This window comes from Passer montanus, unplaced genomic scaffold (assembly GCF_014805655.1).
Source record: "Passer montanus isolate IOZ18808 unplaced genomic scaffold, ASM1480565v1 scaffold6, whole genome shotgun sequence".
Taxonomy (NCBI): domain Eukaryota; kingdom Metazoa; phylum Chordata; class Aves; order Passeriformes; family Passeridae; genus Passer; species Passer montanus.
This window is the reverse complement of record NW_024371037.1, coordinates 13,999,663-14,026,137: the sequence shown is the minus strand read 5'-3', so window position 1 is coordinate 14,026,137 and position 26,475 is coordinate 13,999,663. Positions and strand designations below refer to the sequence as shown.

Below are 26,475 nucleotides of genomic sequence, written 5' to 3'. Positions count from 1 at the left end.
CCCATTAAAAGTGTCTTGAATGACTCAAGTTACTGATCTGTGTCCTAGAAAGCTTTATTATAGTAACTAACACAAAGAAGTATGTATTCTAGGATAATGTAATGTTTTTGCAGGGAACAAAATAAACTAAAGTCAGCTATTCTTAGCCTCTGTTAGTGTTTAGAGATGTTGACTTTACTGTATAGAGACCTCAAAAAAATCTAGGGTGGGAAAGGGAAGTTCCTTCTCCTTGCCCCCTGCATATTGAAAAAAAAAAAATAGTTGCCATCTAAGTTAGTTAGTTTTACCTAGTTAACTGCTCATATTCACTAAAGAAGTTCAAAACTTTTTTCCGAGTTGTATGAAATAGTAGCTGACGTGCTTCATTTTCAGTGAGGAAGGGAAAATTACTGCCAAAACCTCACTGCTAAAAGCAGCACTGCAAGTTGTAATGGTCTGGTATGACAGAGCAGGAACTCCCATGCTTGTGGCTGAGATTCTCCTCACACTGAAGAACATCACAATTGATGTATGAACAAAGATGTTCTACCCTACCAGAGGTGAACAGAGCTGACCAGGGAGTTGCTACAGCAAACAGACTTCTGGCCAACACTATGGCTGTATTCCAGCTCCAGGGAATAGTAAAAAGCAGGCGTGATCTAATAAACCTTCACATAACAGCTGGAGATGCTTACAACTGAAGAATGGCTTCAGCAGATTTTATTCTAATTCAGCTTTATAGCAGCTTTCTTCTCCATGTTCAGAGCTGTACAGCTTTATTCCACGCAGTGAGGTTACCATAATGTTATTAACAGAAATGCAAGCAACACAAAATGATGATTATTTTCAAGGCTCAAAGTTTTAATAGTAGAAAGAAGTAATAATGCAGAGTTTTTTTATATGTTAACAGTTTTTTACAATTTATACTCAAGAAATCTAGAAGCCACTAGGTAGATTCTTTTTTCTAAATTAAGCTAGCAGATTGAAAAGGCAATACAAACTCAATAAATAGCCAGAAATCTAATGACATAATTACATTGAAATTACATGCTTCCTACAATGAGGTATATATTCCTGAATGAAGTCACATAATCACAGAATTTTAAATTTAACTGTAGATCAGAACATGTTCTTATCCTTAAGCTATTAAGAAAGTTCACGAGGTACAAAATGAGTTAATATGAAAATAACATCTTTCATTTACAATGGTAATATGTTCATACTAGTCCAAAGTATCTGGAATCTTACTAGTCACTTTCATTCCATTTTTAGTCTGCTTTGATCTTTCAATGTATCTATTTTAAAAAAGCTTTCCATTTATACTTTCAGAAGGGTATTTTTGTATTTAGTTAATATACATACATATATATATTAAAAATAGCTTAATTATTTGACTAAGTGAAATGCAGAACTGGTCTTCACATCATTATTCTGACCCCTTCAAGAAAAGCAACCATCTGTATTTATAATCCATATGGAATCCTCTCCTAAAGTACTAAAAATACTGAATTCTCCTAAAATAGTCAAAGTAGCTAAGAGTCTTCCTGTGAATAAAAATTAAATGGTTTGTCATCATAGAGTTCACTGTAAGAAAGCATTTGCAAGTGTAAATGCATCTGCACAGCAAGATAACTATTTTGCTCGGGAGCCCTTGAAATGGAAAAAATAACCTAGAAAATGTCCTGCAGCCTTTATTTGACTAAAACTAATACCAGGAAGACTTTTTGATAATAATCACATTCACTAACAGTACTAGACCATTCACTCTAATATGAACTTTTAAGCTAAAATATTAACTAGAAGCTTGTTTAAACTGGGTAATACTATTGTCACTTCTCAAAAAGACAACATTAAGTACCATTATAGCTATTAAATGGTTTTGTCTTCAATAGCCAAAGGCCTAGTACACCTGATCAAGAAAGCAATTAGCAGAAAAAACATTCTGCCCAGTTACAGTCATATGCCTTTGCAGCAGACATACTAGGTATTTGGAAATAAAAAGAATCAAATAGAATGTAATATGGAAATGGATTTAACAAGCTGTAGGAGAAGATGATGCACCAGCACTGCAATTTGTTAATACAAGAAAGAGTGTTCCCATGTTAATGGCCCAGTGACCAAGGAAATGTGAAAGAGCTCCTGACAGGCCAACAGCCCACCTTACATGTGTCCAGAAAGTTCTGGAAAGCAGAATCATTGATAATGTTGCACTAAATACTGATTAAGTGTTTGGTACTGGTGTCTCCATTACAGAAACACTGGTGTATCAAGAAGAGACACCTTATCAAGTTTTTATCTCTTGGAGCTGCTGTTGGACCTGGAAGAGAACAGACAGAAATATAATTAACTGATACTGTAACCATACACAGGGAACACACACACACACACTCTCTCAGCCAAAATAAGCCTTTTATTCTGAAAGACTACATACCATCTTAATGTCCGGCCTTCTGGTTTTTTTGTCATTCAGACACCGATCAGCAATTGAATACATTTTATGAATTGAAGGTACATCCCAGTCACTCATTTTTTCATCAACATAATCTTCAATAGTTGCTTCCTCATCCTCAATTTCATCTTTTATACTTAACTACAAGAGAATTTGAACCAACAAACAGATAACATTGTAAGTATCTGAACAGCATGTGAGAGTATAAATAAATGACATTTTTATTAATTTATTATTTTTTTTCTATATAATTTTAATTACCACAACATCATAAAGCAAATTTCTTTAAGCCATATCATACAGATTTAACTGTCTCTCACTTCAAGGCTCAGTTTTCTAGCATTGTTTCTTCTGTAAAAGAAGAGGCACAATCAACCAAGTATCCTAATAACCCAAAAATAGACAAGCTTAAGCTGGTATAATTATTTTATCACTTTTATAAAGCCTCTTCCTATAAACGAATCTGTCTGTAAACTAATCCTCTGTTTCCAGTCTCAGTGGGATCTACTGGAAACTTCTAATCAGAAATCAATTTTAAATCTGACTGGTTTAGTCCAAAAGTCCTCAGTTCCAACACACTTGAAATGGGTTATTTGTAATTCCACATACTGTTTGAGGTAGCATAAATTAATAAATAAGAGGCAATGAGTACAGGCAGATCTTCTGCCTTCCTCTATGGGTCACTCTGAAATTGCTGACCAACAGCTGATTGTCTCAGAACCTGTTAACCTATGATTTAATTTCATATAAAGTGATCCTGGAGCAGTGGGAGGGAAGGAGAAAGTATGAAGAACATACCAGCAACTGTGGCTCCCGGTTTTCATCTACTGGAGGAAGACCCGTTATTATTTCTAGTAAGACCTAGGAGGAAGAAAAATCAGAAGAGAAAATAAAGCACAGAATATGCCTTAGCATATATATCTTAGCATATAGATCTGCAAAACTCCAGTCTGTCAAATACTCTCAGAATCTGTATTTGTCCAAAGATTTCCTATACAATTCATTGGTTTTGTTCCTACCTTTACTTTCATTAACTGTTATTAGCAGTGTGGCTTACAAATTTCAACACAAGTTATTCTCACCCTACATGGGGCTCCTTCACAGCAAGACTGAAGGATTTCCAAACTATTCACACATAGTTGGGCCCACCTTCCCATGAAACTAAATGCTGTGAAGGAAATGGCCAATAGTGAGTAGGGTCTTGGATCTATTCAGAATGGATTCATTTTTCTTCCAAATATTAAGCTCATGTCTTTTTTGTACTCAGCTCTAAGGCAAATCCAACATGGACATTTTATTTTTTTGGTGTTGAATATAGTAAAAACAATAATTTTGGACCATTTTCTTAAATTTTCTTTTTCAGCCTGAATTACACTTTTGTGCAGTACCATGCAAGCAAAAATGATGTTCCACGCTACTTCAAACCACATTTAGCTAGAAACTGAAATATTATTTTACTCTTGTCTTTAACATAGTAAATTGACATATTAAAATGATTTTAACACAGTCAAAGTTTAGAAACACTATCCTAAGAAAATATCTATTAGGAAAAAGAAAAATTATAGACCAGAGTAATAATTTCATTTCAGATACTCTTGATTTTGTGTGCTTTTATCATTAACAAAAGAAGTCATATACTGCTTCCCACATTCTACTTACTACTCCAAAACTGAAGATATCAGATTTAGGTGTTATCTCTCCTCGCAGAGCTTCAGGTGCCATGTAGGCTGCTGTTCCAACAATTCTCTCAGTCATGATTGTCTGTGTGAATGTTACCGATGCTCTTGCAAGGCCAAAGTCAGAAATTTTGGGCACATATGTTTCAGTTAATAAGATATTTGCACTGGTGGAGAGGGGAGGTAGGGGAAAAAACAAAAAAGAGAATTTTCCAAACAGTACAGAAAATAGGTTTTAAAAAGTCTAATAATTCTTTAGTAACCAAATGTTAACTGCTATTTTGACTATCTTGAAAGCCAAGATATTTATACATTATTCATAAAACAAGTTAGGTAAATTTAGTTTTGTTGGAAATTGCTCAATTTCAAAATTCATTCCTTTAAATAAATGAAGAAATGACTGCAAGATCCATCCAAGGAAAAAAATTAGACACTCCCCCCACCCCCCAAACCTTAGAAATACAAAACTTTATTTTAACAGACCAATTATGGTACATTTATAGCTTGGCTTTAGGAGGGACAATAGAGAATACTTAGCTCTGATCAACTTCTACTGAATCACAGTTTAATTCTTACAGTCTAAATCTCTGCTCAGAACTAACAAAAGCAGATTTTTTATACCTATTATCTAATACTATGTCAACCATGACAAATTCATGTTGAATAAATAATACTCTTATTCTTGTCTTGAAAGAAAACCAGAAAATTTCATTACTGCTAGAATATTCTATGTGCTGTGTTTTCACTTGACCTCCAGCTTTTATTTTTCTTAAAAAAAGGCAACCCTGACAAATGAGGCTCATCTCAAAGTCCTTAAAGCTTTCATAAAATACTCAGTGGGATGAATTACAGCAGAAATCTACTGGGTTTTAAACTTGTACCACTTAAAACCATTTTAAAATAGCTTGATTTAATATTTATGAAATCCTCATTTTCTGATCACTTTAATGGAACTGTAAGAAATCCACAATGCCTGATATAACATATAAAACTTGCTAGAAAGTTATACTTCTAACTTCCCCTTCTTGTTCATCAAACCTGAACAAAATTAAAACAGCTCTAAGTTACAAAGGGTCACTTGATGTTAGAACTGCTATAAATAATTCTAGATATATGACCACTACAAAAGGCCAGACACTTGTCAAGGCATCATCCACCAACTGGTCTCCTGTTTAAAGCTCAACTTAAAAAAGAGAATGAAAATCACAACTTCATGAATCTCAGCTTCTTATCAACTTGAGTCAACTCCAAAGAGTGGTCATTATGTTTGGGTACACCACCAAAAGCACAACAAATGCAAGTCTTACTGCAACTTTCAAGCTTCCGAAGAGAACTGAACTATTTCCTGGGCATAACCAATCCAAAAAAGTATGAACAACTGTGAGAATACCCATTAAATCTTGTCCCCTCTAGACTAGAGAAGCTGTTCTAATGCCTGTGTGTTTATGAATGGTATCTAGACATCACAGCAAAATGAAGACTGAAGTAAACATTTAGATGAAGAGACATCTAAGAAGATACCTGGGAGTGACAGCACTATTAATAGTATCAATCAAACGTATTGAACTACTCACACAACAAGTTGCAAAATGTTATTCAAACTAAAAAAAAATCCCCAAACCAAATTCTCTAAAATGATCAACTCACAGCAGTTAGAAGGGCAGAGGCAGCGTAAGGTAAAAAAGTGCATCCCTTGCAGTCATTACACTTCTCCAGAGGCTTAAGCAGGGAAGAAAGAAGAAACAAACTGTCAAAGCAGCAAGCACATACGTGAGGCAGCTGAAGCAAATGCTTGTTCCCCCCAAGCTGAAAGGTCACAAAACTGAATTTGCCTGTATTTAGCAGAGTTGCCAGAAACCAGAAAGCTACTGAAACATTCATCTGTAACACGCAGTCAGTTGCTCCTTCTTAACCATCAGAAGGAGTAAGGCATTTGGGGCTTTGCTTCAAAGATTTGGGCTTCTATTTAAAAAAACTAACAGAGTGAACTCTAATATAAAGAGGAAACAAACAACAATAAAAATACCACTAAAAGCCAACCAATCTCTACAACAAAACCTTCACCTATTCTGAGTTCCATAGAAAAGAACTCTGGTATAACAAACAATGACCATTCATTATCACTGAAGAACCCTGAACTTCATGAACCTGACTGAAGTAATTATACTGTATTCATAAAAAATAGGAGTAAATCAAAGGAGACACTCTGAAGAAGTGTTCTACAAAAAGGAAAAAGAAAGATGTGCTTTTATCTGAAAAATTCCCTATTTAAAATTAATTATTCTTCAACAGCAGCTTCATTAGAAGCAGTTAAAGAACAGAACTTTGTGTGTTCTCACAGCACTCAATTATTTGAAAGCAACAAATACAAATTACAATTTAAGATACATATTACAATTTACATATTACATTTATAACACAAATGACAATTACAATGCAAAATCTCCTGGCTGGAAAGCTGTCTAGCAGCTAAGGGAGCTGGCAGAAAAGGAGCCTCAGGGAAGACCTTCTGGCACCCTACAATTAACAGTCTGAAAGGAGGCTGGAGCCAGGTGGGGGTCAGTCTCCTCTCCCAAGCAGCAAGCAATGGGACAAGAGGAAATGGCCTCAATTTGTGCCACAGGAGGTTTAAATTAGGTGCTAGGAAAAACTTCTTCACCGAGTGAAGCAGTGAAACAGGCTGCCCAGGAAAGTGGTGGAGTCACCAGCCCTGCAGATATTTGAAAGACATGTAGATGCAGGCACCTTGGGATGTGGTTTGCCAGTGGACATGGCAGTGTGGGTTAATGACTGGACTTGATGATCTTAAAGGTCTTTTCCACCCTAAGCAATTCTATGGTTCTAGCCCCATAATTATCTTCAGAAGTCTGTACTGTTCATGTCCTTGTGGCACAGACAAGATTGTGGAGATGGATGTCACTTGCAGAAGATGGTGCCCTTGACTGAAGTAATGCTTTTTGCAGTTTGTTCTCTCTAAAATTACTTTAACAGGGGAAAGATGAAAAAGAAAAATTAAAATGCAAAAATACAGCCAGCAATAGTCTGCAGGTTTTACCTTTTAATATCTCTGTGAATGTGATTATTTTCATGCAAAAAGTTGATGCCATTTGCTGTACCTTGAACAATTTTACACCTCATATTCCAAGGAATTGGTGGAGTTTCATCCTTGATTAAGAAGAGAGAAAGGCAAGTAAAAATCTGAAAAATATATATACATATATACAAAACAATATATAATATATCACATAATATATCACATAAACCAAAACAAACATACAAAAACCCTACAACCCAAAAGTGATTTCTTGCTATGTTTTGTTGTTTTCAAGAGGATGATTAAAAACACTACCAGCATACATTTCTTAATTGACTTGGGCAGAAATACATGCTTTTGTCACATTACATTATTTTCCTGCATTTTGCCTTAGATTAAGTTGCCAGTTGCAAAAAATGTTCTTGGTTAATGTTTGATTGTGACCCTCCAAGGCCAGCTGCTCTACAAAGACCTATCTGTATCTACTGCAACTCCCACTTTGTACTGGCCCTTATACCAGAGCCTTCAACCCGAAGCAAATAATTCAAAGCAGTTTTTACTAACAACAAGAATCAATCTTCCAGCATTTTTGGACTTCTTGAGAGTTTAATTATACTCATGCTAATTAAACCTCAGAAGTAAGGACATCTACATTTAAAAAACAGTCATTAAAAAACTTGTCAGTGTCCACGGCAAGCGGATTACAGTATCTCACCATTCTACCACCTCCCTTGCCTGCTCAACATCCAGACACAAAGATGACACAAGCAAGAGTCTGTGCATCAAACACATGCAGTGAAGTCACAAAATTAAATTATCAGCAAGAACAGATATTCAAGTAAATACATTACTCACCTCTCTGATCTTATTAGAAAAAGATTCTTTCTAATTTATAGATTCTGATTTAGATTCCTTGATTTATGCCATAACTTTGTCTCTTCCTTGTAAAGGAAGAGACATTTATTTCTCCTTTAGCTTTCAATTATCCCCAGTCTTTAAAGCTCCCTTGATGATAACAGCTAGCTACACTGATAACCATTTTCATATACATCCTTGTTAAGCACTGCTCATTTCTACAGATAAACTTGCACTGTCCTTAGGTAAGACTTAGTCACTCTTCCGCACTGATTCAGTTAAAAAAAAAATAAAAAATTGCACCTATAGCAGTGTATGCAAGAAAACAAATCAATCTAAACTGAGACAGCAGTGGTAACAGAGCTGGTTACCCCTTGGTTATTTCCCCAAGCACTGCTATTCATTCTCATCATAGCACCACTTTTTTCCCACTGGAGCAGAAGTATTTGTGCAGCCCTACAAAGGAAATGTCTCCTCATCAAAATTAAATATTTTTTTCACCAAGTATTATTTTATCAGTCTGGTCAGTTACCTAATCCAGATCTTTCTCCAAATGACAGATGCTTGAACCGGTACAACCAGAGGATCAGTGCAGAAAAAAATGCAAGCCCAACATTTTGGGTCTGGGGACATGGGCGGTTGAAGTAGCACCAGTATAGAATGTTCACCAGATTGCAACCACAGAAGCAGCAATTGCTTAGTATTAGGCAGATTTTTTGAACTCCTTCAACAAATTAACACAGACACTGATCTACTACCTTAAGTCTGGCTTACTATTGGATGGTGTGTCCTTGATACACAGAGTCATCTCACCAAACCAAAGCAACTTGTTATTTACTTAAGGCCAAGGCTAGAACATACACCATGTGATTAAATCTTAAGCATTTACACAAAATAATATTTTTTTTAAATTGAAACTCACATTTACTTACGTACTTCAGAAAGAGATAAGCAGACCATGAGCACTGTGTTATAACCACTATCACAAGGACAGTGAACAAGGTCAGTTTCGCAGATTTTGCAGAATCTCAGGAGAGAACATGCCAACATAAGAACTGGGAACAAGACTGCAGCACCCTCTGCACTGCCTCACACAGGCACAGTCAGTGCAAGCTTCTATGATGATTGAGATAGCAGTACATGACATTGCACTGACAGCCTGATTTGACTTTAATCTATCTAAAATGTTTGTGTAAAATCTTATTGGAAGGATACTTGTTATTAGAACACAAGAAGAAAGCAGTAAAACATCATTTTAAGTAGTAAAACATTACAGCTCAGTTCCATTTGAAAGACATTCCACAGATTCCTGTACTTGGGCAAAGTAAGGCAACTGGAAGCTAGAAGAGATTTCACTTACCAGACAAGCAAGCCTGTCAAGCAATGAACCGTTGGGCATGTATTCATACACCAGACATGGCTGAGCACCATCACTTGAGAAACCAAGTAATTCTACTAAATTTTCATGCTGACACCTACAGAAAAAAAGAAAAAAAATCTGTTCACATGTGCTCTGTAAGACTCTCATCTGAGGAAAACACAAGGTAGAGGGGAACTTGATTCCCAATGACTTGTTTCACCTCTACTGCACAAAGCCAGGTTTGTGTGGTGATGTTTTAAAACAAACAAAATGTGCTTGTGCTGTATAAGAAACATTTTCAGTTAAACATTTTCAGTGAACATTTTCAGCAAACATTTTCAGCAAATTGTTATGTTAGAAAGACAAAAATTATATAATGATGTACTCACTTTGCCATTATGTTTATTTCTTGCTCAAACTGCTGTTTCAACTCCTGAACACTAACATCAACCATCTATAAAAAGAAGTATTTGATATTAACATCATTGGGTCATGATAAATGCACAGTTCATTAAAAAAAAAAAAGAATTGCAAGCCATTCTTAGTTAACTTTTCACAATACACCTTCTACTCAGTTCAAAATAAAGTATCAGAATGTGACTTTAAATTCCTTGGAACACTGTATAACTGGATAAATGGATCCAGTTTCAGCAATCAACAACTTACTCCATTCATTGCAATCACACCCTAATAGCACTTAATTACCAAATTCAATATTCACACAAAACAATGCTTATGAAGACTGAAATTCTGTGACAATTTAGCTTGTGAATCTCAGCCATCCTAATCTGAAATGGAAACCACCTTAGGATCTCTTCTCTTCTGGCACTTCTTGAGAGTGAGGGGAAAACAACTGGGGAAGCACTCTGCTCTTCCCAACAACTCGCTTGGCTTCTCAAAGAACAACCACAGAGAAGGCAAGAATTGGCTCCTGTGACTGTGCTGACTTGCAACTCTGATGGGAGTAAGGATAAATTTCTTAATCCAACTAATGTGTAACATGGTCACAATGCTTTTTGAAATGTATCATTGAACGCTTTTCACAATAAACAAGATAAACAAGTCTATTCTATAAAGTACACAGTCATTAAAATGAAAAAACCCCAGGACAACTCACAGCAATGAGCTTCTTGACAGCCACGTTTTTGCCATTGATGTAGCCTTTGAACACAATGCCAAAGCCACCTTCTCCCAGTTTATTACCTCCAGCTGATTCTGGTCGCACATCAAAATTATTTGTAATGCTTTCCAAGTCATGAAACAAAAAATTCTGGAAATCTGAAAGACATTGATATTTAGCATAAAACTATGTTTTCACTTAAGGAACAAGGTTTTCTGTTTCAGTTCTCTTGAAACAAAAACTTGCTACTGCACAAAACCTGACATAGTGGAGCCCTACTTCCAGCTCTGTGATGAAGATACCAGAAACACAAAAGGAAGGCAGATGAACATACACAATTACCTGTGCATCATTTTCTTCACAACTAACACTGTAGCACGCATCTGATTGTATTTTTGATTCATACTTGTAATACAGGTAGCAGAAATTAAATGTGTACATTAATTTCTGAGATCACAGAGAGAGCCACACTGCCTCATATATAAAAAATACACCAACGTTACATCATGTTCCTGGCAGCAACCCAAATATGAACCTTTAGGAAAGAACAGACCAACCACACACATTCCTAAAATGCCTTCTTCAGCCATTTTTTCTCCAGCATTCTTTGTAATTTCTGACATACAAAACCTTGTTTCAAAGCATGAGATGCTGAACAGTCTATAAAATAGGTATTGGAAAAGCACAACAGGATTATGTGTGTCAAAAAAGAAGTTGCAATTTAATTAACAGTTAAGTTAATTACCCTCAAAGTAGGTGATTTTTTGGCAAGATGCTGTTTCCCACAAATGCACCATGACAGGAATAGAGTCATCACTCTCATGCACCACCATGATTTATTTCACATGGGTGAAGAACACATCAGCAAAAAAAAAAAAATAGCACTGAATTCTACCAAAGTGAATGTCTACCTGTGTTACTGGACTGTGAGCTGCTGTTTTCTTCACCTGAGCAGGAAGAATCTGAATGCTGCTTCTCAGTACTCTGAGCTAAAGCAGGCTTTACAGATGCCACTTTTTTTTCTTGTACAGGTAGTTGTTTCTCATGTATAGGCAAGGTTTCCTGTGAAGAAAGAGGTAATGTAACTTCCTGTGGCATCCTTACAGCTTCTGAAAAGGGAATTTAGAAAAAGCGTTAACTACATTAGGAACCAGAGAAAAACTAAGTAATGTTAATGCCAGTATTTTTGAAAATTAGGAGACACATAAGTATGTTATATTGTTAACCAGGTTATATTGTGCTTAGCCCCCCTTTACACATCACATAGTGATGTGTAAACTCCAGCACTCTTATTGAAACTTGAAACACTTAAACTGTTATTACAAATGATAGAAAGTGGAAAATATATTCACTTTTGGTTATTTTAACCTAATCCTTTCTGATTTTCAAATTAGTATGAAGTTCTTTAGCATCTTAGAAAACTGAGAACACAGTACAAAATGTCCAAGAGCAACAAGTTACCTGGAAGCAAAAGGCTTGCTGGTGCTAGGAACTGATTCCTTATCAGCAGATCCACAAGATCAGCAACTGTACAGTTTGTGGTTCCCCAGTCATAAAGCAATTCACAGGTGGGGCTCTTTCCCATCTGTACAAATGCCTCAAATCTCCTTAAAAGATAAATATTAAGACCAGTATTAAAAAAAAAGGAAAAAATTATCTCAAGAAGCATGAAGGGAAAGAGATTAAAGGCAAATGACAAGAAAAAACAACATTGAAAAAAAATCTGAATGTACTGCAAAAACCACAAATCTTCTGAAAACACATTAAAAAAAACCTGAACACATTTAAAATCAGGGTAAAGGCATGCAAAATATGGGAAAAACTATGGGAAATACACATATGCATGGCTTCAGCTGTTTGTCTAGGGTCCATAATATAATGGCATCTTGGACTAACAGAGAAGAGAACGTCAGCTAGAGACAGAGAGTAAGTCAGACCCAGATCAAATGGCAAAAATAATTGTTTTGCATCCATTTAGCATTCACATTCCACCTTGAATATTTTGATATGGGCATTAAGAAGAACATGAGAGCCAGTATTCTGACTGATTTAATATTATTATTGAAAGAAGAACAAAGATTTAATACTACCATTACTAGAAAAGACTGGAAATCCAAGATGATACATACAGCACCTAAAAAACCCATAGTCTTTGAAACAGCTCCAACGAAGATTTCAAAGATTTAATACTACCATTACTAGAAAAGACTGGAAATCCAAGATGATACAGCATCTAAAAACCCCATAGTCTTTGAAACAGCTTCAATGAAGATTCAACAAGCCTTTCAAGCAATGAGGTGCTTATAAAATATTGCAAGCATTACACCTCAAGTAAACTTGTTAGTTTTAGGCCTTGGGTTCCTTACATTTATTGGGCATTTTCTTGGAAGCAGTGAATTAGGAGTTACAGCACAGCTGTCTCTTGGGCACCATAACATCAATGCCCACTAGTCTTTAGGGCACACAAAGTTATGCAGCCCGTGCTGTATTGCTAAAAATACCTATGTGTGTATTCTAATTAATCCTAATTTCTTCAGTCAATTTTCTGAGGTTTGCTTAGAACCTGAGCTGCAGTAAAATTAGGAGTAATTACTTGCGTTCCCTAAGGAAAGGGACTGTCAGACACAGGTGCCCACAGCACAGGAAGTGCAGCGAGTTACGGTAACGGGACGGGAAGCGGGGTTAACAAGGTGTTTGTGTTCAAATGCACGGGTTTAGTTACGGGGCTTTGGTGGAGGACCTTATGTGCGCCTGGCTGTATCTGCTGTCACCGCACGGGCTGGTTATATCCACCGCAAGCTTCTTCCACCCTTCCTGCGGGTCGATGAGCTCTGCCAGCCGCCGCACAAGCCCGTAGCTCAGGCAGCGGACGAACGTGGACTCCGTCACGGGCTCGCCCATCCTCCGCTCCTGGCGGGACACAGCGTTATCCCTGCGGGGCGCCGGGAAGCGGCCGCGCAGCCAAGGGCCACACCCGCCCCCGGCCCGGCCCCCGCCCACCGTTCCCGGCTGCGAGCGCCCCCTGCACCCCGCCGCCGGGGCGGAACCGGGGCGGAGCCGGCGCCGCCGGGGCCCCCTCACGCCTCACCGTCTCTCCCGACCCGCGGGCCCCGCTTCCCCTCCGCCTTTAACGCTTCCCCTTTAAGGGGGCGGGGCCCAGCCTCCCGGTGCCGCTGACGTCACCGGCGCGGTGATGACAAAGCGGAAGCGCTCTCCCACCTGGCCACCCCATAGGCGGCCGAGAGGGACCCCGCCCCCGGCACGCCCCATGTCTGGCCGCGAGGAGGGGGGCTCGTTGTCTCGTGGCTTTCCCCCCCCCGGCCCTGGGGAACTTGGTAACGTCCTTGGGCCCCGTTGATGGGAAGCGGGGGGGAGGAGGTCGTGGCGCCCCCTGGCGGCGGCTGCCGGGGCCGCAGCGCTCCCGCCTGTCTGTCTGTCTGTCCGTCCGTTCGTGCTTCGCTCCCAGCCTGGGTCCCTGCATCCATCCGTCCTTCCGTCCGTCCGTCCGTCCGTCCCTGCCTCCCTGCCCTTCAGCAGCCTTCCTCGTAGCGGCTGATGCTGTTCCGCCCCGCTCCGTTTTCCTCCGCGGCCCGGCGGGAGCAGGCAGGCCGCAGCCATGCTGCCCTCCTTCAGTTACCTGGGCGAGCACGCCGGCTTCCGCGGCACCATCAAAAACTCGCCGAGCGACTTCGTGGTGACGGAGCTCGAGGCGCCCGAGCTCTCCCTCGGGGAGTGCCGAGCTGAGCCGCCCCGGAGCAGCCCGCGTCCCGGGGAGCCCAAGAGGCGCAGGACGGCGCCGAGCGGCCCCGGGCGGGCGGGAGGCGGCTGTGCCGCGTGCCCGGGCACGAGCGAGCGTGCGGCAGAGCCCGGGCTGCAGTCCGGCCGCGGGCGGGCCCCTGTGTTGGAGTCCCTGCTCGGCAAGCCCGTGAGCGAACTGCTCGGCAGATTTGCCTGCGACGTGAAGGATGCGTGGGGCTTGGAAAACAGCGCGGATGCTGGTGCTAGGGAGTTCTCGCTAGGACCTAGGCTGGACAAGAAAATTCGAGCAGATTTACACAGTGCTGTTAGGCAGAAATTCCCCTTTCTAGTCACTCTTACAAAAGACAATGAAATGATTGTAAAAGGGAATCCTGATTACAGAGAACTTTGTCAATTAGTGACTGAAAAGGAAACGAGTGATTTCTTTAAATTTTTAGATGCCAAGTTAGAAAATTCTACGTTTTCCTTTGAGCCTGATGGAAACAAAGAGCACAGAAAAACAGTTCACCACTTTATCAATAGAAAATTTGGAAAGCTTTTAGAAACAAAATCTTTTACCACGACAGATGTCAACGATCAGCCAAATACATCAATAACGGTACGGTTTCGAGGAAAAAGTGGGTCCAGAAAAAGATGTGCTGGTGGTTTTCAGGAGAAGCAAGATATTTATACAGGTAAATACATTTTTAGTGTAGGTGGCAGGTTATTAATGGTGTTCTGTAGATAAGACTGGTACTCAGGATCATTTTTATATGACACACAGGCCTGTCAAGTTGAAATGAATCATTATCAATGCAGTGGTGTTACATCCCTGGAGAATGAAATGGAGGAATCAAGTTACTGTAGGGATTTGGCATAAACTGCTCCCTGATAATGGTTACAGTTCTTTTAATTGGAGCCACTAACTAACTCTGTGGCATTCCCAGGGTGATAGCTTTCCCTTGAATGTAATTATGGGATTTTAGGAGGTGCATCTAGATACTGAACAAGTTTGTAAGGTCACATTTGACTTACGCTCTCACTCTACAAAGTATTCTCTGACACAGAGAATGTTTCCTGCAATACGTCCATGCATGTCTGTTGAATTGTGTTGCCTTTTATGAGGTACTCTTTTTAAAGGCATCAGGGTTTTTGGTTGGTCTGAGTTTTGTGTATATATTTTTTTTCCTTCTGTGCTGTAAAAGTCTCATTTGATTTAGTTTTGTGGGGTAGGAGGGCAGTTTCTTTAGAATTTTCATGCTGTTAAAGTCTGAGGGGAAGAACCTGACCATCTGTCATGGCAGAACACTCAAACATAAAGGCAAGTTTCTAATAATTCTGAAATGATTGTTCCAGCTTTCACCCTTCAGAAAGAAAACCTGGAAACACTAGAAGCAATCGGCTTGTTGGCAGCTGAACTTGATGTTCTTCCTTCAGACTTCAGTTACACTGGCATCAAAGATAAGAAGGCAATCACTTTGCAGCCTATGGTGGTGAAAAAGGTGACTCCTGAGAGGTACTTAAAATCTGGGTACAAGCAGTTTAGCACGTAGTTTTTGGTGTTAATAAGTATCAACGTGGTATGATCTCTTGAAATATTCTTACTGATGTGTCTTCCCCTTGCCTGTACAGAACACAGTGGAAATTACTTTAATCTTTTGTGGCTTTAGGGAATATGAAACTTGGCATTCAAGCCAATGGTAAAACTCCACTGCAAACTGGACTGTAAGGCCAGTTGTTCAGGAGATAATTAGCAAAACTTTGTGTTAGTGTTTTAATGATGAAGAAAAATAGGTAAGTGCATCCACACAGCAAGAGAAAGAAATGTTTTTCATAAATGAACAGTTTATGAAGTTATTAAAATATTGCTTAGGATTCAAGCTCTTATGCTGAAATTTTCCTTTGATTTGAATGACTCTTATTTACAAAGAAGTTCTTTTAAGAACAAAGAGATTGAGTGGATATTTTAAAGGGTAAATATTTGAACTGTCAACTGTGTTTCCAATTACAAGCATGTGTGAGCACACCCAAAGAATCAGTGCACTGAATTTGTTTTTGTTAAGTCTGACAGAGAAAGAGCAGTTGTGTTTTGGAGGCTGCTAGAGCACATTACCTTTTATTTTCCTTTTTCTTTAATGAAAAACAGGTTTTGAGGAGTAAAGAGTAAAAAAGTAACTAGCTTATCAATTGAAAAAATTAACAATTCAGTGCAGTTACTCTGAGAAAGTTACATGAATTGCTTAATTCCAGCGTCTGTCAGTATCATAAAAATGCCAATCATTTAAAAAGTATTTCTGGATTATAACTAAATTTTAAGACTTCTATCTCTCCATTTGATTTGGTTTTCTCATAATAATTGTTTTGCATCCCATTTTATTTTTTAAGTGTTTTTTGTATTGGTGCAAAGATGAACAAGACATCCATTAGAAGTTGCATAGCTTTAGTAGAGGATGGTTCATAATTTCTCCCTATTATTCATTCAGGTTGAAGGAACTTGGAAACAAAATGGAAAAAAAGGGTATGAAAATACACAACATCCGTCCAGCATACCAGCACCTCAGACTTGGTCAGCTGAAGGGCAATCACTTCGATATAGTTGTGAGAGATCTCCAGCACCACAGTCACGACTCTTCTGCAGATTTGAAGGAGAGAATAGCTGAAGCAGTGGAAAGTGTTAAGGTAAGAAGGACTCATGGTTGCTGATAATGAACAGAGTTTTAATTGTTTGCTCTTATAAAAAGTGCTTTTAAGGAAAATGCTTGTAATAACACAGTAATTGCACTATTTCCCAAGTTTGGTGCTTTTTGCAGTTTTATATTGTTCCTGCATTACTTAGATAATCAGGAGTAAAATTGCCTCCCAAGAAGGGATTGCAAGTGGATTGATTCTGTGTTTCAGACTGGAGACCCCGGAGTGGTGCAGCAAAAGGGGAATTCAGTAACAAATGAGAATGGATATAGGAGCATTGCTGCACAGAGCTGGGGTGAGCCAAGTGATGGGTCTCACTGTGGCAGATGAAGGGGAAGCAATGTACTGACACATCCATCTGATGTGTATGGGATAGCTGTACATACACACATAGGCTCACTGCACATCACTGCTGGTTGCCTTTTTTGGTCATGTGAGGACCATGCATGGTTGGCTTGGATGAAAAGCTTTCGTGGTATGAACATATGTGGAATGTCCATTTCTGAGAAAGAAGACTCCCCTGAAATGCAGTGGATTTTGATTCTGCTTTCCTTAGTCCCTGAAGGAAACTCCAATCATCAGACATTCTTAAACCACCAAGAAAAATAAAAGCAAACAATGGAAGGGAAAAACTGTAAATACTTTTTGCAGTACTGATTTTCTTGCCCTATCTTTTGAAGTAATAACTATAATATAAATTGCTTTAAGAAGATGAATACAGGAATAAATTCTTGAATGAAAACTACCCAGTGTGCAAAAGCAAAATACATTACACATTTTTTGAAAATTAATTCTACTTTTAAGAAAAGCATTCATTAATATAAATTGCTTTAAGAAGATGAATACAGGAATAAATTCTTGAATGAAAACCTACCCAGTATGCAAAAGCAAAATACATTACACGTTTTTTGAAAATTAATTCTACTTTTAAAAAAAGCATTCAGCTGGTACTATAATGCTTTTTTTGCTCCAGCTGAGCAGAAAAAGCATTATTTTATTTTTCTGTTTGGAACATAAACCTAAATTCCCATGATTGTGTGTTGCTTTATTAGATTTACTTTACTGGTCAGAAGATAAATGACAAAACAGGATACGTATTAATCCAAAATAGGCATTTTTCATCTTCTGTGAAAGTAAAATTGTGTATGGGACCTATAGGTGTTCAAAGCAAGATTATAAAATTTGAACCTAATAACCATTTGCAAAACAAATATGTGTTTTGTGTTTGTCTGCTCCATGTATATTTACTATTTTCTAGAAAAGGGTGTTCTCCTTGGGTCACATGACTGTGATTTTACTTCTCACGTGTGACCTAGAATTTATGAGATTTAAAATCCCAGTTTGCAGAAGTGTTCACTTTTGACCATTATATTGCAGTAATAACAGAAATTATCTCATGTTAAAAAGATTTGTGTTTTTAGGAAAAAAAAATGCTCAGTGGTTACTGTTCATTAGCTGTGCTACATTTGCTTGAGTAGAGATTCCATAATCTGACACATTTAAAAAGCTTAATTACTTTGACTTGACCTGTAGTTGTAATTATAATAATTAACTATACAGGAATAATTTTGTTTCATTTACCTGGGATCTTTTTAATAATATGAAGACAATGGTAGAACTTGATATCTTTTTAGATATCTTTTTAGTGCCAAAATATCATAATGAATTATGAGTTTTGCTTTTCATGTAACTTCTGATTCTGGTTTTATACATTTTGGATGTAAATATAGATGTATGTGTGTTGTCTTCCTGGACTTATTGATCACATCCAGTACTTTCATGCATGTAACATATTTATTCTTTCTCATTTTAGACAAAAGGTTTTGTGAATTACTACGGACCTCAGCGATTTGGACAAGGACAAATTGTTCAGACAGATCAAATAGGATTGGCTTTACTGAAGGAAAAAATGGTATTTCCATTTTGTAATTTGAGTACTTACTGTCAAGAGAATTTCATATTACTGTTGCAGTATCTAGCACTGCAGTTGACCTTCTCAGTGAACAATTTCATTTGTGAGATAAATCCATCTGTGTGCTGGAAGCAATTGCTAGATCAGTTTTGATAACAACATAAGCATGAAGATATTCATACTGAAACTAAAACCTTTTTTAAACAGCAAGTGAAGTCTTAAATAGTTCTGGGGTGATAGTTCTGTCTGTGATTGGAATGTGATTGGGATTGTCATCATGCCACTTGGCAGGAAAGTGCTTGCATTCCATACAAGGTTTGAACACTGAAAAGCAGCAGTCTTCATACAGTGTTTATTCATGGTCCTGATCACCTCTGAACTGTAGCTTCTTTATCCTGCTGGGGGTCTGTTTACTTCTTGAAAATGTCACATAAGTTCATAAGAAAGCATTTGCTGTTTCAATACTGTGGTAGTTTATCTGCCATATAGAAGAGATTTCTGCTTTCCATTATTGCTTGACTACTTTCCCAAACTCTTCAGTTCTGAGCTTATTAAGTAATAATTAATAAGATAAGAGTCATTTACTTTTCAGTGTATGTGGTATAGTGTTTGGCACAGATAGCAGACTCATTAGACACTACAAAGTCAAAAAGATACTTGAGTATCCTTTTCTTCTAATCTTGTGATTCTGAGAAAAATCAAGAAAAACTACTTTCCCAAACTCTTCAGTTCTGAGCTTATTAAGTAATAATAAGAGTCATGTACTTTTCAGTGTATGTGGTATAGTGTTTGGCACAGATAGCAGACTCATTAGACACTACAAAGTCAAAAAGATACTTGAGTATCCTTTTCTTCTAATCTTGTTGTGATTCTGAGCAAAAATCAAGAAAATTTATCTTTCAAATACAAAAATCAAGATTTGAGGGCAGCTCGTGAATGTTGCTGTTGATGTATATGACATCAGATAGCAGTGGGTCTAGGTGCCAGTCCCTGAGGAATTGTGATTTAAATCCTTAGTCTTAACTTAGTTACTTTAATTTAAAATAGGTAGGAATTACTGTTTATGTTAAAAATGTGCCAGTATGGGCTTGCACAGTCCAATACAGAGGAGGACAGGAGCCAGTGTCACAGGTTGGTAGAAGTGCTAGCAAAATCGAGCAGCTCCTCTAACATTGCAAGTAGCAGAGATTACTGTAGTGTTTTCCTTCTTGCAGTGTCATCTAACCTAATACACATCAGTATTAAAAAAACAAAATTAAGAAAAGGTTTTCCCTTTGTATGAGACTGTGGAAAGTGTTCAATCTAAATTTTGCATGAAGCATGCAGGATGGAAGGAACCTTCCTGTTCAAGATAGAATGATGATGATTTCACGTGAAGAAGTTTGAACTGGATGACCAAGAAAGTGACCTGTTTTCTCACAGAGTTTTGAAAACTGTTTTACATTTTCTGGGTGACTAAAACCTCTTCATAATCTGAGAAGGGTCACAACACATTGTTCTGTGGTTCGTGGGATCTTCTGTGAAAGGGAGAATTTTACTTCGACACTAAATAGCTGAATTTTGAGAGCTTGCAGAATATGTTAAGATGCATAATTACCTGTTTAGCTGACAAATACTCATATTTAACTGAAAAAAATTGTACTTTTAAGGTGAAAGCTGTGAAATTATTTTTCACACCTGAAGATACTGATGATCCTGTAAACAATGCAAAAAGATACTTTCTTCAAACTGGTATGTCCACTTAAATTGTCCATGTACTTATGCAGAGTCTATATTGTGAGGTAGTAAAATGTTGCTGCACAGGGAAATACTTTTTATTTTTTTACTGCTTTATGCTACTTACACTTCATTATCATGAACTTCATTACAGTTTTTATATGTGCAACTCAATAGAGTTGCACATTTCAAAATTATATGAGGATGAGGCCCTAAATGTGAAAAATAGAGGAAAATTAATGTGCTTCAGGTGCAAGAAAATATGGAAGCAAACGCTGTATATCATAATGCTGGAAGAGACTAGGAATGATCAGAGGAGTTGTGGCCTCCTTCCATCTGTCTGCTTTTGGATAATGAATTTCTTCTCCCTAGTGAGGGAAGTATACAGGAGTGTGGCACCCAACTCATACTCAGCACTTAACACATCTACTTTCTTTCTTTCTTGAGCTAAAATCAACAAAATAGGTCAAAAGCAGGAGTGTGCTGAGTGGAGTGCTCTGTTTGCAATATTTGTCAGTTTTATCATTCAGCCGAACTTTGTCACCAATTTGAAGTTGCTCTCAACTTCAAATATATTTTTCTTTTCAAATATTCCCCATCTATTAGCCTGCTTATCACTGTAGATTGACATACCAGCTATGATATATAGCTTCAAAAGACAAAGGTATGTTTGGTTTCACAAAAAAGTGTAAGATAAATGATTCTGTTCTGTACATGGCTGTATGATGCATGGAACTTCCAGTCGATGTGGACCCTGAAAGCAGCTGCTTGCCTTTTCTTGGAAGCAGACATAGAAGTCTGTGCAAAAGGCTTCATCAGGCAATCACTTGTAATATGAAAAAGAAAACCCATAAAATTTTAAATATACAGCATTTATATAATGTAGTAAAAATCTGATTAAGTGCATTTTCGTCTGCTTAAGAGTCAGAATTCCCTAAGGCCAATGTAATTTTTGCCTTTAAAGTATTGACATGGTTTTTACCTGCTGTGAAATACGGCTTCTGAAATGATGAGAAATAGAGATTTAATACTCTTTTACAGCTTGGCTTTTACTTCCAGTTACCTGGTTCAAAAAAACCCTTTGGAGTGATAAAATAAGTTTCTAAAAAAAAAAATTGTTCGAACTAAGCTGAATAACTGAATGACAGCCACTTTAATTTATACTGCATGAAACAGAATAAATTCATGGGTCTGTGTTGATAGGCGTACAAGATGAAATTTGTCTAACACAGCACATTGAAGGAAAGGAAATAATCAAAGCATGGAGACACTAGATTGACACCTTTTTTTCTCTATTTGATTATTTTATCTTTTTAAATGTCAGGTAATACTTGAATAATCAGGGATTACTGACATGGTTATTTTTGTTTATATCAGAAGATGCAAAGGGCACACTTGTAATGCTTCCAGAATTTAAAGTAAGAGAGAAGATGTTGCTGCGAGCTTTAAATCGCTATGGTGTAAATGATGAAGGTTGTACCAAAGGATGGCTCAGCATTCCTCACTCCTTGCGCATATTCTATGTCCATGCTTATTGCAGTAAAATTTGGAATGAAGCAGCATCATATAGGCTGAAGACTTATGGCTCAAAAGTGGTCGAGGGTGATCTTGTCTTCTTGGAAGAAAATGATGAAAACATTTCCCTGAATGACAAGGTGAGTCTTCTTGTAAAGTAGTTCTTGTAAAAAGAAAACAACAAAAACCCCAAACAACTTAATGCACTTGAATACATAAGCAGACATATTCTAATGCCTTTATTTTGGTCCATTCATTAAAATATTTAATATTCGTGACAAAGTTAAAAAAACATAATGTAGGATATTTTTTTTTTGTTTCACCATAAATAAACCTACGAGCTAAACATATAATTAGTGACTTTAATCTGTTTTGGCTGTTAATATTATTCAAGTGAGAGGAAGGAGCAGAAGGTCAGAAATGATACATGTGAAAATTTAGTCTCCATGGTATATAATGATCTTAGGATGTGACTGGGAAAAACCTTCAAAGTAGACGCTGGGTGTTTCCATATTACCAGTCAGTGCAGGTGTGAGTCTTGCTCTCCATGTCAGGCCCTTCCTAAATACAATGCTGAGTGTGAGTTCAGGGTGGAACCTCAGGCTGAACTGATAATCTCATTGCAGTTACAGAGACAAAACATGTTTAGCACAATTTCACTGGTGTTGAGTCTAAACTGGCAGCAGCTGTTGAAAAAATGCTGTGGTCTTCTTGGTAAAGTACTAAAAGGCAAGGGAGTGCTTCTACTTGCCCATAGCTCAGCCTGGGAACTGTGCATGGAGCCATAGGTGAGCCAGTGAGTAGAATCTGGCAGTGGAGTGTCTGGTCCCAAGTTTGGACATACTCGAGTCCATTCTGAAGTGCTCTTTTCTTTTAGGGTTAGCATACCTTATTGTGAAGATAGTTGCCAAGTAGCAAGTGGTAGGACAAGAGGAAATAGCCTCAAGTTATGCCAGAAAAATTTAGATTGTGTATTAGAAAATGTTCTTCACCAAAAAGGTTATCAAGCACTGGAACAGGCTGCACAGAGAATGGGTTAAGACATCATCCCTGGAGGTCTGCGATGAGGGTTTAGTGGTGGACTTGGCAATTTTAGGTTTGCAGCTGGACTCAATCTTTTCCAACCTAGATTATGCTATGATTCTATGTTTCTCCTAATCAGATCAATCATAAACTGTGCAGTGTTTTACTGGAGAACAAACAGATGTGTGCAGAGGCAGAATGTAATTAATTTCTTTTGGGTGAACCTCTTACAAATTTGAAGACAAGAGCATTTGAAACGTTACCTCCACTCCCTATGGAGTAGCTTGTCTTTCAGTTGAGATTTTTCTTTACCAGTATTTTTGAGAGTGAATGCTAATGAAACAATTAGATCAAACAAAATTAAAAGCAGATGTATTACATTCAGTATTGAGTTACTGAGTTTTATGTAGATATATTCCTTCTTCATATAAAACATTTTTTTTGTATTTTTACATTTGCTGATGTAGCACAAGATGGCATTGTTAACTTCTGACTTGAAGAATAATAGTGGTAGCTAGCATCAGTAAATGTTTAATGCAGCTCCATCTACCAGTAAACTGATTCATATAAATTAAGCATATCTTAAGATTTTTTCATATCTGAATTTATTGCCCCTACAGCAGTCAAATAATCTTAATATTTTGTGCAAGTTTGTGAGTACAGTGCATAATTCTTTAAATAAAGCATATGTTTTTACTTTTTAAAAGCTTATTGTTTTTTTCTTCTTAAATGTCTTGTCAGGTTCATGTAGTCACTGCTTCAGAAGAATCAGCTAACAAATATTCTATATACCAAGTAAGTCTATATGAAAAATTCTGAATTGTTGATTTTTTTATTTGATTAAAATGTTTTGTTTTAAATAATGTGATTAATTTAACTGGTGCTTTGTCCCTGCCAGAATGCTCACTGAAGAAAACACATGTGAACTAATTTCCACACTCAAAACAAATTTACTTGGCAGTGGAAATGAGTACAGTGTCATTTGCAGTATGGCAGTATTTATCCTGAAGCTGAATACTTTGGGAAAGATTTCAGTCTACTGGGAAAAACTTTCAAAAGGAGTTGACATTCTAATTTTTGAAGGTTTCAGAGTGTAGTTGTGAAGTCTTGCATGGCAACTGAATATATGGCAACTGAATATCTTTGCTGCTGTAGACTGCTTTGTTTGAGGAATCGTGATACACTGATTATTTTTAATGACATTCAATATACCTGCCAATGCACAGCTTCATTTCACAAGAGAATCTGCTGGTTTACTATTTCAGCCCCCCAAACACAAGGTTTAAACACATTTTAAATGATCACATTTATTTAAAGGGGAATGGATGAGCACTGCCTCAGATTTGTTTGTTTTTTTTCTTTGAAGGTGGTTCTTCCGATGGTTGGACACAGTATCAAGTATCCCAGTAATAAAGTTGGACAATGGTACCATGAAAGACTTTCCAAGGATGAGCTGGAGTTGTGCAAATTCAGAGTGTCTCCATTACAGCTAAATATACCTGGATGCTACAGACTCATTTTGAAGAATGTTCAGAATCTCTCATATTTTTTGGAAAGTAGTGAAAAAGAGATCAAAATTGAGGACAACCATCTGAATGATTTAGAAGTCTCTCTTCATATATCATTTGACCTTGATCCTTCATGTTACGCAACAGTCTGTCTGAGAGAAATAATGAAATGTGATTTTTAAGATTCCACTTAACAAAAGATTGCAGAAAAATTGTACAATGTTGGTATTTTGCATGTAATGGCAAGAACATAAGGGAGAATAACAGGTTCAAGTCATGAACAGGAAAAAACTTTAGATTGAGATTCATGCAGATAAGGAAAAAAAACATTACCAAAATCCTTTAGAATGTTTCAAAATAATTCCAAACTCTTAAATGCATTGAATGCATTGGAGTAAAACTGTTGCACCAGGATGGTCTAACAGAACTTAAAGAAATCATGGGCAAGCAGCATGAATTTCCTGTTTGCAGAGAAATCAGGCTTGCAAAGTTAAGTCCTGGAAATGCATTTGCAGCAAACAAATATATCTTGTAATTCATAGTATTTTTATATGTTTTATACTAAATGCTATTCAAGCAATAATGGTCAAGTCTAAAGGTTTCTAACTGAAAGGTTGTACTGAGGTTTCCTAAATTTGTTGTGTTTCATTGTGTTCAGGTATTTGGTGTTAAAAGGTTAAAGCCCTGAGTCAACAGTGACAAGTTGTCGGTTGCCTTATCAGACATTTGATGAATGCCCCAAATTAAGTTAATGCTGACAATGTCAGGATTCAGTAGTGCATAGCTGGGAGTGCCTATTTTAGTAAGTTCTTCAAGATCAGATGAGTACTTGACATCACTGGAAAAAACATTTATAATAAAACCAAAACCATATAACATTGTTTACAAGATATAGGCTCTATTCCTGTTACTGTCAAGTCTTGTGGTAGTACCAAAAAAAATACTAACCGACTTCAGCAAAAAAACTTTTCTATTTTCTTTTTGATTAAGTAAAAAAAGGCAGTTAACTGTGATAAAATGAGTGGATTTTTGAAAAAGGGTAAAACAAAAAACATCATTTACCTCATCTGTTTGCCACTGTACCATAATATTTGTGAAACGAAATTGGGATATTGTGGTTTGGATAGGTGGACAACCAGATGAGTGAAAATGTGGTTGGATGATGAGGTGCAGAGAGTAGTAGGTAAGGGGTGTCACCCTCCCTGGAGTGAGTGTCACTGGGGTGTCTTCTGGGCCCATCCTGCTTCTTGTCTTTGTCAGTGGCCTGGAGGAGTGGATGGAATTCACCTTCATTGAATCTGCAGATGACACCGAATGAAGGGAACAAATGGATATTCTGGAGGGTCAGGCTGCTGTTCAGGGCAGCCTAGATATGTGGAAGGAAGAGGTCAATGGGAACTGTACGCCGCTCAGCAAGGACAAATGTGAAGTGCTACCCGTGGGAAGGAAGCACCAGTGCTGCTGCCCAGCTGTGCAGGGGCATGGTGAGCAGCTGAACAGGGGCCCTGTCCAGCTCTGTTCCTTGGCAGCAAGGATGAGCAACAGCCTTCTGGAATAGGTTAGCAGGGACACAACCAATAGATCTTGGGAAAGTATTACATCCCAGTTTCCAGCCGTTGTTTGACCACATTTAACTTTCACATTCGGTTTTGCTCCCTAGCACAAGAAAAATGTACAAGAACTGTACCAAGTTCAGCAAAGAGCCTCTGAGCTATTAGGGCACTAGAGCCCTTGTCATTTGAGGAGAAGCTGAAAGAACTGGGCTTCATCAACTCGGAAAAAATATAGTTTGGGTGGGAACAGGAGCTCACAGTACCTGTGAGGAGGTTAGCCAGAAGGTGGAGTCAGGCTCTTCATAGTGAGTGTGGCAGAACAAGAGACAATGAGCCTAAATTGAAATGA

At 37.8% G+C, this 26,475-nt stretch overlaps 2 protein-coding genes across 5 annotated transcripts; one reads left to right on the top strand and one right to left on the bottom strand.

Annotated features, from left to right (window-relative positions):
• Window positions 1-819: 819 nt before the first annotated feature.
• On the bottom strand, window positions 820-14,240 carry IRAK4 (interleukin 1 receptor associated kinase 4). Of its 4 annotated transcripts, none has more exons than XM_039726686.1 (12): window positions 14,111-14,240; window positions 13,214-13,383; window positions 11,935-12,080; window positions 11,385-11,582; window positions 10,471-10,631; window positions 9,743-9,807; window positions 9,354-9,468; window positions 7,160-7,302; window positions 4,088-4,271; window positions 3,227-3,289; window positions 2,411-2,569; window positions 820-2,296 (listed from the first exon to the last, which is right to left on the bottom strand). In XM_039726686.1, the coding sequence occupies exons 2-12, from the start codon at window positions 13,372-13,374 to the stop codon at window positions 2,264-2,266; spliced, it is 1,428 nt and encodes a 475-aa protein (XP_039582620.1). In that variant the 5' UTR covers window positions 13,375-13,383; window positions 14,111-14,240; the 3' UTR covers window positions 820-2,263. The 4 variants fall into 4 exon arrangements, with proteins under 4 accessions (XP_039582620.1, XP_039582619.1, XP_039582621.1 ...); XM_039726685.1 differs by lacking the exon at window positions 14,111-14,240 and adding an exon at window positions 13,562-13,694; XM_039726687.1 differs by lacking the exon at window positions 14,111-14,240 and having other exon boundaries at window positions 7,160-7,269; window positions 13,214-13,555.
• PUS7L (pseudouridine synthase 7 like) lies at window positions 13,715-25,463 on the top strand. Its single transcript, XM_039726684.1, has 8 exons — window positions 13,715-14,906; window positions 15,568-15,727; window positions 16,695-16,890; window positions 18,713-18,811; window positions 20,461-20,542; window positions 21,905-22,182; window positions 23,807-23,860; window positions 24,432-25,463. Exons 1-8 carry the CDS (start codon window positions 14,090-14,092, stop codon window positions 24,753-24,755), a joined length of 2,010 nt encoding a protein of 669 aa, XP_039582618.1. The 5' UTR covers window positions 13,715-14,089; the 3' UTR covers window positions 24,756-25,463.
• Window positions 25,464-26,475: the final 1,012 nt, after the last annotated feature.